Source organism: Phalacrocorax carbo, chromosome 5 (genome assembly GCF_963921805.1).
Source record: "Phalacrocorax carbo chromosome 5, bPhaCar2.1, whole genome shotgun sequence".
NCBI classification, from domain to species: domain Eukaryota; kingdom Metazoa; phylum Chordata; class Aves; order Suliformes; family Phalacrocoracidae; genus Phalacrocorax; species Phalacrocorax carbo.
In genome coordinates, this window is record NC_087517.1 from 21,234,602 (window position 1) to 21,248,658 (window position 14,057).

Genomic DNA, 14,057 nt, shown 5'->3' on the forward strand with positions numbered 1-14,057 from the left:
TACTTACAGTGCTGGAGGAAGAATAGTAACTTTTTTCTTCAATAGTATCAGTGTGTCCATTAAGGAATGTGCTCATTAGGGGATCTGAAGTAGAGGGGGAATATTCTTTTTAATGTAATGTAGCAGGTCAGAGGACAAGTTGTGCAGAAGCCGTAAGTAAGTTAGTTTTGAGGAAAGAAGGCAGGTTGAATTGATATGGACCCGTGACTCTGCTGGAGACAGTTCTTAACATCACTGTCAAGGTTTTGTAGGTATTTGTCTTTTATTCCTTCTTCTATTACAACAGCGCTAAAAATCTTTTACTCTTCTTGCCGTCTTCATCCCCTGGATTCCTAGGGATAACAACTGATAACACTGACTGATCATTGTTTTCTATTCTATTTGCTAGAGGCAGAAGTGGTCTTAGGTTTGGTAGTCTACATTGATGTAAAGAAATTGTCTGCCGTCTTCACAATAGGCTCAATAGTGTGGGAACAAGATATATATACTATTTATGCAGTACTATAGAAGACAGAGGCAACAGGTTGGGGAAGCTCTGGAGGTAGAGCATGAACATGACTAGTAGCGCTCTCGGACGTAGCACTCTGGGGGCTATAGCAGGCTGCCCACCTACCAGAAGGGTCTGCTTGGCCATCAGGCTTCTCAGAGCAAGCATTCACCAGGGACACAGTTACCTAAAGATATCCTCTTACAAATGAGAAAAATAAATCAGTGGTTGTTGGTAATTCATCTTTTAATTACAGTAGAAGCTAGTTAATGGAATGTTCTTCTCCCTTGCTACATATTTTATTAACAGCATTCATGAATAAATAAAATGATTACTAATTGTGGGAAAAAGAAACCCTGTGCTAAGCTTTCTTCAATTCTGCATTTGTACAAATCTTCCCACCTTGGTACATCAAAAACCTGGTTTGAGATGATTCTCAATTTTTCACTAGTTTTGCAGGTGGAAAGTGCTCATATGTAATAGCAGTGGTTTTTATCCCAGGATAATTAAAGTGAAAGTGAAAATTGCACTATAATATATAAGCCTATATTAATACTGTGAAAACCAAACACTGAAACTATACAAACATACATACATCAATCCCTATGTAACCCTGCATATGCATACTCAGATTTATACATGCACACACATAATGTGTGTGCTGAACTGGTAGTACTGCCTGTTATAAAGGCTGGCAGGTTTTTACCATTGTGAGATGCTTTTTTTTTTTCTCTTACAGCTATACCAAATTTTAATAATTTGGTCTGAAATTTTCTATGCTGGCTGTCAGCCTCAGGCTGAGTGACTTGAAGAATATCAGCCAAATGGCTTTGCTCACCCATTTATGCAAACTTGGCTGGAGAAAAAGTACTGTTTTTCTTATCCTGAAAGACAATTTTATCTAAAAAAAATCTCTAGCTGCTATAGAGCATGACACTGATGTCTGACAAAGTGGTAAACTAATTACTGCACCCTTTGTACATTTCTTTGTAAATGTATTTGGCCAACCTACAGTTCTTCAAAAAATCACACGCTCACTAGGTTTTGTCTGACTACCACTGCTACCCTTGTTTTTTTAGAGAATGTTTCCATGGCTGCTGTGTTTTGTTTGTAGTCCAATCTTTCCAATATGTGTTATCATGCTCTGAGCACAGCTAAATGGATCAGGCCCCTCAGGGATTTGGGAGGAGTAATGCCTGCTCTGCAAATTCCTGCTGGATTAAGACAAAAGATATAAGCCAAAATGGCTGCAATTCTAACACACGTGGAGGCAGAAATTTATGTGTCCACATGCTCCTGGGAAGTAAGGTCTGAAAGGAAAGCTTGTCTTTTCTTGCAGGCTGCATCATTCATTTGCACATGGAATATTGTGTCAAAGGACAAAACTTCTACAGGGGCTGACTGGGCAGATTATCTCCCCTTACCACTCTGCTGCGTCGTTTCATGCTCTGCCACCCTGTTTCACCAGGGAGCTAACTGGATGGCTACAACACAAATCAGCTCTTCCTTTACCAGTTCTACTGCCTGTAATCCTTCCACTCTTGTGGCAGCTCAGTTTTATTTGTTATATGCAAGCAGCCCTTGCCCTGAAACTTTTTTACAACTGCAAAAACAATTACCAAGACAGTCTTTAATTAGTAAACAATCCTCAATTAGATTATTTGCTTGATACAATTGTCTTTGTATTTTAAAATTTTAAATTAATTAAAATATGATTTCAGATTGTCACTTATTTCCTGCCTGCTGTGTAATTCATGATGTCTCAAGATAAGCTGTTTCCTGTCTATTTTATTTCACCATTTCCTTCTTTTCTTTCAAATCTAAGACGTATATAATATTTGTTTTAACTTGACTTTAACAGATTTTAATTATTTATTCGGCACCGTGAATTCACATTATTTTTAATGTTACCAAAAGTAATTTGAAATGCCTTGCTTTCCTAAGCTTCTTAAGTTTCTGCAGAAGTTTCACAGTTCTTCATGACAATTGACAGGATGTAAGCTTTCTGAGAGTTTCAGAGTATGAACAAATACATGCAACCATGTTTTCCTGTATGTTAATAAAGCTACAGAAAGTTTATTATGTATGGAATTCTGTCTTAAATTCTCCTTCCCTTAGTATACATGCTTCTGTATTAAGTACTTTTTCTGTGCACCAAAAAGTGTATTTAATATAAACATAATATACTCCTTAATCAGTCTCTTCACCTGAAGTATATAAAAGAGCATCAGGAATTTAGACTAGACAACGGAGAGACCTATTATCAAGCTCAGGACTAGCAGCCAGAAATTCCTTTCTACTCAGACTCTGTCAGTGACTCCTTAGCATGGTCAAGTCACTCGCCATCCTTACCTATGAAGTATGGACACATATATATGGGAGGCAGGGCTGTGCAGTCTAAGATGAGATCTTCAGCTGCAGCTCCTTTGTATCAGCCTGACTCAAAGCCCATTCCAATTAATGAAAGACTTTTTAGAGCAACTTTGACCCAAAACTAATAGTACATTTTATTAGATTGGAAATACACTTTTACAATATTACTCAAAGGAGTTGAGATAGACTTAATGATTAGTTTTTCTTACATTTTATGTATTTCTTATCCAGAGAACAACCTGGTCATTCTTCTTAATTACAATAAACATTCTTTCACTTCCTTAGAAATGCAAATGTGTTATTTTTCAGACCAGGCATCATCTCTTATATTTGACTAATTACTGAATATTTGTCCCAAATCAAGCTTTCCTCCCCTCAGTGCATATATTTCAGTGTGAAGTGTTTCTGCCACTGAATCTCATATTTTATATGAGTCTGTAAACTAACACACTTGGTATGAACATTAAATAAGATAAACATTGTTAGTTAAACAGGGGTAGTAATGGTAGGTAAATGTCATCTATTGGCTGAGACCAGACAGGATCATTTTGAAGAGATGCATTTTGAGTGATTTTTCCACAAATACACTTACTGTGTGTACACTTGAAATAAGCAAAGGTATCATTAACCAAGAGAAGAGATCCTTTGATTTAAGGGAGTAGAGCTTTGAAGGTTGGACAAAATTATTTCCAGGTGTCCTTCCTAAACTATTTTTTCTATGATTGCAATGATTTTCCATCTTGTATAATGAATTTCTAATGAAAAAGGACAGTATGACTAAAATCTTATAAGCCCAAACGATCCCTATATAGTTTGTCTTTATTGTGGAGTACTAGAGCTACTTTTCTCATAATCTACTATTTAAAGAAGCTAATTAAGGAAAACAATAGAAACTAATGGTGGTGTGGAATTTCCTATGCAGGGTATTTTCATGATGTGGTCTGTTAAAAAAACCATACATATTTGTATAGTTTAGAAATGGATGAAGAACAGAGAACCTATGGTTTGTTAATGCAAATATGAGAGTACTATATCAAAGAGCCTTTGATTCTTTCTCCAGTCTACCAGATACATCTTCAGAAATACGTTTTCAGAAACATTTTAATGATGTTTACAATTATCCTTGGTAGGTTCTTTTTATCCCTTTGCTAATAGAATGGGTCAAACCATATCAAACTGTAACACTGTTAACGTGCTACCACTTGATTTCTCCTACACTCACGTTTTACATAACTTCCAATATGTAAAGCTGCTGTAATGTCAGTCAAAACCAAATTGAGTAGATGTACATGATTTAATAAAAAAGAGTGCTGTACCTGGTGAGGAGATGTGAACCTTTTTTCATATGTCAGTTGACTTCCTTCTGTGGAGAAGCGGAAACTTTTCCTTCTGATACTGTCCTCTGACTCGGACTTGGGGAACTTATCAATATCTCCTTTGTCCTCTGCTTCAGACATTTCTTTCTGTCTTCTTTTTTTCCTTCTGTTTCTTCTTTCTTTAGCACTCTTTGAGCTCAACTTTGATGCTTCTGAAGAACTTTCCAAGAGTTCTCCTAATCCCCCTACACCACTGAAATCTCTTGATGCAACTGATGCTGCTGCTACTGCTGCTGTTGCCTGTCAGATTATAAAGCAAGGTATTCTTAGTAGACCAAAAATGAATAATTTTATAGGCTTTTATCAACTGTTTTTATTATCACTGTGGTAATACTGCTGGTTGTACACCCCTGAGTATCCAAATATACACAAACAAATTGAACTGAAGATAAACTATTGTGTTGTATAACTCCTCACAGTTTAGTAGCATGAGCTACTTGAAGCATTAACTTCAGCAGACCAATAACATCACTATTCCTTAAAGTCTTGCTGCAGAAGACACTGATCTAAAATTCAGGTAGTCAGAAAAGTATAAACATGGTGCTTTTTCATGTATTTCAGACCTGCTTCCCCACTTTCTCTCGAGAAAAGCCCCACATCATGCTCTAATTAGGCTGATTCTGAGTCCTTACAGAGAAAACTAATCCCTAATATCCACCATATAAGTTAATGCATCATAATCCAACTAGCAGCCTACAAGTAGTTGAATCCAGGCTCGCCTCACTGTTTTCACAGCAAGGACACTCCCCTTACTTTCATTCTACCTTCACTGGCAACAGACACACCCTCTAGATGTGTCTTCCAGCCCTAACTGCCTCTTCATGTTTCTGCCCCCCACGTTTCCCTCTGTAACAGCACTCTAGGTCTTTGTTATAGATACAGAAACGTACATTTATTGCCTGTTGCTGCTGTGGCCATAAAGAAGAAAAAGTTTAGGTTTCTCCTGTGATGAAATGGGATGAGATGACTTACTGGAGTGAAGAGCCATCCAAAAACTTGGGACCAGTATCTTCAACTACAGTGGTCAGCCTACCTGATTTGGTTCATTAAGGAAACTGGTTCATTTAGTCATCAAATAAAGGACTAACTGAGAGTGTCTCTAGTACTCTTCCTAGAAAGAACTGTCTGGGAGATTGCTATGAAATTCTGCATTGGAAAATATGTTTGGGAAGTTGATAGGCTGCTGTGAGCTTACAAAAAGGGTGGTGTGATAAATGGCAAGAGACTATGGTTATATAACAAAGATGACTAGTGATTATCCGGCAAAACATATTATATTCAATGCCAAGTATTTCAGGAATTATGAGATATCTCTTCCCAGTGGGAAAGGATAGTTTGAAAGCTCACAGTATGAATTAATGGCTTTCTGCACCACAATATACAACCCATGCTATATAAGTTGACTTGATACAGACTTTTTCTGCTAATTGGAGTATAAAAAGGATTCTGAAGTGTTTATTAATTAAAAAAAAGTGATACTTAAAATTTTGCCGTACTAGTTTCAGAATTTAGTTCTTTAAATGCTCTAACAGAAACAAAGGCAGCAGATACTGAGTCATCACCCATCCACTTCATAATACTAACACCAAAGGTCAAACAAGCGGAGCAATCCAAAGACCGCTGTGATGACGTAGGTTTGCGAATGAATAGGTTCAGCATCAAGGGAGTGAAGAGATGGGTCCTACACTCATTTCCATCTCGGCAACCAATTCAGCAGCTCAGTGATCCACCTTGTAATGCATACTTTCTGCTAATATTTTAATGTACAAAAGGGATCTTGGCTGTAATACTGCTTTTCTTATAATAAATGGAGTGGGCATTCATTTTAAAAAGTAATGACTTTCTAGGCCCTTTATCCAATCTTCCTTGTAGTCTCTGTTTCATATGGTTCTATTTTTCTTCCTAATCCTGGATCAGCTTTGTCTCTATTTCCACCCTTAAAAAGAAAAAAATCTAGATAAGCGTCGTCTTATCTAGATCTTATCTAGATATCTTTTGATATAATGTAATTTAGTCCCTTTTATGAATGAAAATATCATTTTTTAAAAAAAAGTGCTCTGCTGATATTTGACTTGTTTTTATTTTTAATTTTGCGGAATTCTGCTTTTTCTTTAGTGATTTGGAAGAGATAAGGTTTAATGACTAAAATAGACACATGCTAATTCAATTTCACAGGTCATGCATAAAGCTTTCTTTTCAAGAAAAAGATGGAGAGTTTTAATTTCTATTAGCACCTTATAGAATCATTCTAACTTAGTGAAAGTATCTGCAAAATACTACTAAATCTATAGTTTCATAGAAGATTCTAATTTGCTAGCATTTTATAAACATAGTCCTGTTGAAAATTAGTATATGCTAGATGAAAAGCAATAGATAATCAGTCCAGAAATCAGACAGACGTCTGACTCTTAGAGCTGAATTCCTGCATGTATTTTACTTTCAGGTAAGAAAACCGCACACGAAAATATCTATTAAAATGTCTTTTCCTCATAAAACTTTAAATAATTTTCTTCTCTTTTCAAAGAAAACAAAGATAACTTTAAAAGAATTCTGAAGTAATATCTTTGTTACAAATATTGCCAGTCTGTTCCAACTTTATATAACGTTCTGACTGACTTCACTGTGCTTGAATTAGGGATATGCTTAAATACCTTACTGGATAGAAACCTAAAAGAACACTGACTACAATTCTTCTCTCTATTTTCTGAATACTGGGGAAGAACTATTAAGTGCAGCAAGCCTGGAAATTTCCCTCAGAACATAAACCAGAAGCAATGTCACTAGACTTTCTTCATGCTGTTCATAAGACCTGTAAAATAAAAGCATCATGAACTATCCTACTTAAAGTCAGGTTCCTAGGACACAATTATCACAAATATTTTACTGTTACACCTTTTTGGTAAACTTAGTAGCGTTCTTTTCTGTACCATGAGCTTGCTTTTTTTTGCTATTTATTTGGTTAGTTCCTGATTTTCATTGGCTATTTCCACTTTTATAACTTGCATGGTAGACAAGACTTTTTTCTTTCTGTAATTCATTGCACAGCTTATACATGTTCTAATTCATAGGTTATTATCCTTGCCTTCAGAATAAGGCTGTTCAGAAAGTACAGTTTCCATCATTACCTGAGCTTCTTCTTGTTGCTTCTTCAGTTGTTCCAGCATCTGTTGAAATTCTGCCTCTTTCTGCTCTGCTTCTTCCATGGTTGCTTGATTCTGTTCTTCATAGGCCATGGCGACCACAGCCAAGATCAAGTTGATCAGGTAGAAAGAGCCCAGAAAGATGACCAGAACAAAAAATATCATGTATGTCTTCCCAGCAGCACGTAGTGTCTAGGGAGTAGAAAGCGTATCTATACATTACTCCACCACTTACCATTGTTACTGCAACAGCATTATGCTTTTAGCTCATGTACAAATAAGCCTATTTATAACTTTGTATGTCACCTAAAGTTTACTTTTTATGTCATAAAAATTTCTCACCAGCTGATACAGGTTCTCCCAGAAGTCCTGAGTCATTAGCCGAAATAGTGACAAAAAAGCCCAACTGAAGGTGTCAAAACTCGTGTAGCCATAGTTGGGGTTTCTACCAGCTTTCACACATATATATCCCTCTGGACACTGCCTATGTGAAAACCAAACAGGACGCACTTAGTCATAACTTTTATTTCCATCTAGAACATATTTATTATCATTTGGAACAATGTGCATTATTTTTTTCCACAGTAAGTCAATGAATTAGAATTAAATTCATTCAGAAAAAAAAAGTCCTAAGAAATGAACTAATAAGAGAGTAAATGAAAAATACCCCTTCCATCGTTCACTGGTTGAAATGACCTAGATATTTAAATTCTTCTCGGTTACATTTTGCAAATAGAATCTTTATTCCAGATGAATAATTTCCTGGCAGAAATAATTGCTAAAATGTTGTTAAGGTTACAGACAGATTAAACAATATTATTAGCTAAATCCAATTGTTCAGTTAGGGATCTCCTGCATAATGCCGAGAAGTTTTTTTTAATAAGCTTCTTCACTGTTGCCAGGTAGGTTTCGGAGTTCAGCTAACAGTTCTAGGCTTACAACTGGCACAGGTGTATGGCAGAATTTCCCAGTAACGAAAAAGTGTCAGGCTTGAAAATAAGGATTCAGACTTGAACTATGAAGTCACTGCTGTGCTTTCTTAATATTTTATGTATTCTCTTTCTCAGTTCTACCCTTTGCTTTCATCCTATGTTCTTCAATCAATACATCTCCAAAAAAGACTTTACAGCAGTTCAAATTTTATCACTAATGCCAACATCATTTTCCAATCAAGCAGGACAAAAAGCTATTAATGAGTATTTTGTTTAGCCAGAGAGTGACATATTTTGACTTAAGTAAGAAATCATTGTTTATCAGCAAAACTGTAAATTCTGTAACACTGCTGAATATGGACTTGCAACTGCTATGGATAGGTTTCATGTTATTGCTTTTTCTACAGAACATAACAGAGGATTTTTGAAAGGGTCTTACCCTGCATCAGAGCTATTACCACAAAGTAGGGCATCTTTTTGTCCTTCCAAAATGTAAAAATGAGCTGTGTAGAAAGCATTAGAAATATACATGAATAAATCAATCGGACATGAAAGTAATACAAACTAAAATAAAAATAAATTGTAATAAAATCAAAGTCACTATCTGCTGATCACTCCGTAGTTTGTTTAGGAACCCTTTGGTTATTGTACTTGTTTATTATATGTAATTGATCTTTGTCAGTCAGTGACTGTAAGCAGACATATAAACTGTTTAATATTCTTTGTTCACAAATATATTAAAAATAGATACATCAGTCATTCTTACTTTCATCCTCAATGTAATCCTTCCAGTTAAATGTGCTCACTGTCATATTAACAAATGTACCATTTTCATCCATTGTGCTATTAAAGTAGGAAATAACAGTTGTTTCAAAAGTAGAATTGTCTGGAGGCCACTGCAGGCATTTATTCCTCAAGTTGCCCATGAACAGCTGCAGCCCTATTAGTGCAAATACACTCAGACAAAATACAGTCAGGATCATAACATCCGAGAGCTTCTTCACAGACTGAATTAGGGCTCCTACAATAGTCTTTAGGCCTGCAAAGAGAAAAGTTCCATAGATTTATCAAAGAGTATCTTTGCCCTTCCCATATAATTAAGATGTCATGCAGACACTTGAAAGAAATTATTTTTTATTTCTCAAAAAGTAAAGCTTCATGAACAGCCTCAGAGCTTGTGAAGATGAATGAAAGAAAAAGATTCATTTTTATGAATATGCAATGTACATATATTCCAATAAATAACATCTAATGTTATTCTCAAGCAGGAAATTTTATCAATCATGCTTTCCTGTTACAGATTTTACTTCTTAATTTTGCTACGCATTTAATGTTCTGCCAATAATTCACTTTCCAGTTAGTATTAAATATGACTTCACAATAGCATGAAGATATTATGAGACAGAATTGCAAGTAATTTGTCGGAAAAAAAATCATTTGTGTTCGATAAATTTTCCTGTGCAATATTTATCACCTTTATGGTAGCTTTTTTGTAGTTACTTGGTTGCCTTTTTAAGACTAATGTCAATTTTACGTGGTAAAATAAAGGAAAAAATTCAAAATCAAGAAAGCCATAGCGCTAAAGCTTTTTTAATGTAAAAGAGACAACTTGTCATAATAAAATGGGGAAAAACAAAGCAAAATAACCCATAGGCCTCATATTTTATGTTTCATGCAAGAATCTGTTAAACTCAAAGGCTGATTTTGCAAAATAAAAGAAGCTAATGCTGAAAAGGCAAAGAATCATAATCTGTGCTTATGATCCATGCCTTTTTTTTTTTTTTTTTTGCAACACGAGCAGTGAACAGCAAGACTCATGCTCAAAAGAAGTGAATTAAACTTCAATGGAACAAAAGTCAGCCTCGGTGTTTAACCTCGCTCTCACCTGGAATGACTGATATTGTTTTCAAAGCTCGGAGAACTCTGAATGTTCTCAACGCTGAGACATTGCCCAGGTCCACAAACTCTGTCACATATCTGTAATAGGGGAGTTCACACACAAACACAATGACAGCACACAAATAACAGTTGGAGATACGAGGGGCCTAACACCTTACACCAACTACTTCTTACCTGGAATTACAGAAATAGTTTTCAAAGCTCTCAATACTCTGAAAGTTCGAAGAGCTGAAACATTGCCTAGGTTTACAAATTCTGTTACATACCTGTAGGATTAAATCACAGTTATTCAGAATTGAGGCAGAGCTTATACTAATTATGTGGGTCTTCAAAACCTCTGTGGCAATATTAGCAATCATACTTCAAAATTTACCTGTCTCTTCACTACACCTTGCTTTTTAAATTATTTATTTTCCTCAATTTTGCTTAAATGTCATTGAAGTGAAACTCACTGATCTGTATTTCAACAGCTATGTAAACTAATTAGCTTGTAATAGGACGGTGACATGAAATCAAAGGAATGGCTTCCATTCTGGTGAGCAGGAAAACGTAGGACATGAAATTAGTGTCCCTCAGCAGTAATTACACTAGCGGCTGACACTCTGTGCTGGCTCCTGCCATATTTTACCTTGATTTATGAGTACTAATATGTGTGATACGGTGTCTAAACTTCACAGGTTGCGGAAATTAAATCCTTAAAACCCAATATATTTATTATAATAATATTTGCCACTAATTTCATGCCCTAAAAGCTTAAAAAGTTCTTGAACCACTTACGCCATTAAAATGACACTGAAGTCAAGCCAGTTCCACGGGTCTCGCAGAAAAGTAAAACCTTCTAAGCAGAAGCCTCTTGCAAGAATTTTGATAAGTGATTCAAAGGTATAAATTCCAGTGAAGGTGTACCTGAAAAGTATCAAAGCAGGAATAATGGATTTTTGCATCATTATGCTTATAGACTGTGTCATTCTTTATCAAAGATGTCTTACAAGAAAAGAAAAAGTATTTAGAAGGAGGAAATCATTAATGTAACTTGTCCCAAACAGTTAAGAATGTAATCATTGTTCAGTAGATGAAATTTTAACCTGAAACATATGTACTATTCATTTTCTAAAAGGTTGATTTAATCCCAGTTTTTGTGCTTTCAAATAACTTCAGGTTCCAGTCTTTATAGATACATTTCGGATTTTGATATTTATATGTACGTTCTCTGGCACTACAGGGCTGCCTCTTTGCTTGCATTCACAAGTCAGGTGTATGTCTAAATGTTACAAAAAATGAAGAATTTTTTTAATTTTAAAATCAGAGTGTTTTGTGAAAATAATGTCTGGATAATGACTATACTTGTGCCTATAAACCAGGTTTATTTCATAAATAATCATTGAATATAAGAAAGCATGCCCAGAGTGTTATTCTTGAAGATGTGGAGCATGATTACCGATTTACCTGGTGTGGCAACAACCACTCATTTAAAATCATAGAATAGTCAGTTACAACCGTGTAATGCAGGGACTTCCTGAGACCCATGCGGGTCTGTGTGGCCCTCCAAAATAAAGGCAATCTACCTACAGACCCTACTGCTCTCCTTTAAGACTCTCAGCAACCCTAACAAGCCATAGTCACTGTTGAGCGTACTGAGAATGGGTGAACACTAGTGCGGTTTCTAGATACAGCATTCAGAGTAAGATTCCTTAATGCAGCAAAATAAATAAATAGAAATCAATAATGGCTATTGGAGAACGTGAGGGAGTGAAAGAAACTTCAAGTGGCTAGAATTAGGTTTTTCATTAGTAGTATTACTTCAAAGAACAGAATATTTTAAAGAAAAACGTGTATCTATTTTGTTAGAGAACAAACATGCATGTATAACCATGAACAAGAAAAAGAAACAGAGATACTTTGTCATTTCCTTACTTCAGGAAGTTCTTTGTTTCTCCTTCATAGGTAAGGCCCTTGCCTCAGTGGTTTGAGCTTCTTGCACCTTGGGTGTTGTGTGTCCTTGCTGTGGATGGCACTTGTGAGTTCACATCAGTGAGCCACGATGGATGTCCCACTGTGCTAAGATCATGGATACTCAAGCAATATATGGCTGGCCTCACCAGTGGCGTGCCACAATTTTACTGCACATTGAATTTCTGGAGCTCGTTTTCCAATTTACAGCTCAGAACACCCAAGGACAAGAGCTCGTGTTTGTAGAATTCAGACATTCCTCAGACACAATTTTAAAGACAAAGGCATTACTCTTAAACCATTTAAATTATTCAGGAGGAATCCAGAAAGACATTGATGATCTCATGGAATCTGATTCTTCATGACTCTGGAAAAGTCCATTCTGACATGCAACTTTCAAAATTTCCTTCTTGTTTGGAGCCACATGTAGTAAAAATGAAGAATTAAAAATGTTTAACTTACTCTACATTCTTTGTCCAGTCCGGGGGGTTACTCATGGTCATAAATACACAGTTGGTCAAAATAGTGCACATGATAAGCATGCTGAATAATGTAGATTATAGTCAAGGGATGTAACACAGAAAAACATGATAGTTTCATAGCACTGAAATAATTAAAAACATTAAGTGTATAAAAATATGTACAAAAACCATGAGATTCTAAATAAAATCTGAAAATAAAGCTTTGCATGTAATTTTATCTATTTTAAATGGTATGCCATCTGGCATGTTACAGTGCACTTACTGTAAAACAATGCATTACTTTTATAATTGTGGCAGGTTTAGGATTTAAATGAAACTTACACACATCCTTAAGCCTGTAAAAATATGAAGTGGGTACCAAAACGCAGTTACTCATTGAAGCCAGGGGGATCATTCTAAAAGATCTTTAGGCAAAGGTTGGTTGTTTACGCCCAAGTTGTTCTTTGGACATGACTGAAATACATTTGACAATATTTTCTTTTATTCTGACCTGGATCTTTTATAGGACACCCACCCCAATGCTGAAAACACAATGCTGAAAAAGTATGCCTGAAAAAGCAGCTCTTTGCTCACGCTCTTTTGTCCTTGCTAAGTGAGTCTAGTTCATGAATGGTACTACTGGTCTTGGTAAAAGTGTGACCTTAGATATGTTCAAGTGCAATGGTTTGTTACTAATTTGGCTTTAGCTGCAGGGCTTAGTATGGGATCAGGTCTCCTTTTGTATATAAAGCCTGATATTTAAACTCTGACAGCTTTAGGTAGTTCAGTAGAGAATTCTCTTGGTAGGAATGAAGATCATACTGCAATTTACATGTGATATTGCTGCTTTTTAAGTGTGATCAGCATATGTTTAGTTAGCATAATAAACCCACATGGACTTAACTAGTATATCCATATAAAAAGTATTATTTCATTAATTATAAAGTTTTAAACTACAATCCTTAAATCAACATTAAGAAAAAAGGATATGAATGTACCAAAATCTTGATAGCAATTTTTCTGATGGGATTAAAAGGAGTTAAAATGTACAAGGCAGATGTGGCACTGAATCGGAAAATTGCCTTTCCCTTATTCAGTACTATGAAAGTCTGCAAAAAAGAAATGCAAAATTAAAATACAGTGTTGACTTCATAAATGCCTTTACCTCCTTCTAAACGATTCCATTTTCCACATAGGACGTTCAAGTTCCATTCTACAGTCTACCTGTGGTAGGAAAATAACTGATTTCTATGAATACAGTGGATTAAGCCTTCCACAGCCAGTTTTCCAATGTGCTACATTTCCCAGCACGTGGACTGAATTCCGATATTATTAAAATTGGTAAGAATTATCAGTACCAATGTCAGTTCATCAGTAGTAGCAAAATGTGGCATTTCATTACTAAAACATTTTCAATTTTATTTAATGATGATTAAAGT

At 35.6% G+C, this 14,057-nt stretch overlaps 1 protein-coding gene across 2 annotated transcripts in view; it reads right to left on the reverse strand.

Moving 5' to 3' along the window:
- LOC104050892 (sodium channel protein type 2 subunit alpha-like) overlaps positions 1–14,057 on the reverse strand; it is an 80,659-nt gene that overhangs the window by 46,052 nt on the left and 20,550 nt on the right. The window contains exons 5-13 of one of the 2 annotated variants that reach the window (XM_064451493.1): positions 13,609–13,727; positions 12,620–12,709; positions 10,985–11,113; positions 10,382–10,473; positions 9,075–9,347; positions 8,748–8,811; positions 7,719–7,860; positions 7,362–7,568; positions 4,177–4,476 (exon numbers count right to left, since the gene is read on the reverse strand). In XM_064451493.1, coding sequence (XP_064307563.1) covers positions 4,177–4,476; positions 7,362–7,568; positions 7,719–7,860; positions 8,748–8,811; positions 9,075–9,347; positions 10,382–10,473; positions 10,985–11,113; positions 12,620–12,709; positions 13,609–13,727 — 1,416 coding nt within the window. Of the gene's footprint in view, positions 1–4,176; positions 4,477–7,361; positions 7,569–7,718; positions 7,861–8,747; positions 8,812–9,074; positions 9,348–10,381; positions 10,474–10,984; positions 11,114–12,619; positions 12,710–13,608; positions 13,728–14,057 lie in introns of those variants that run through there. The other variant, XM_064451492.1, reaches the window with a different exon arrangement.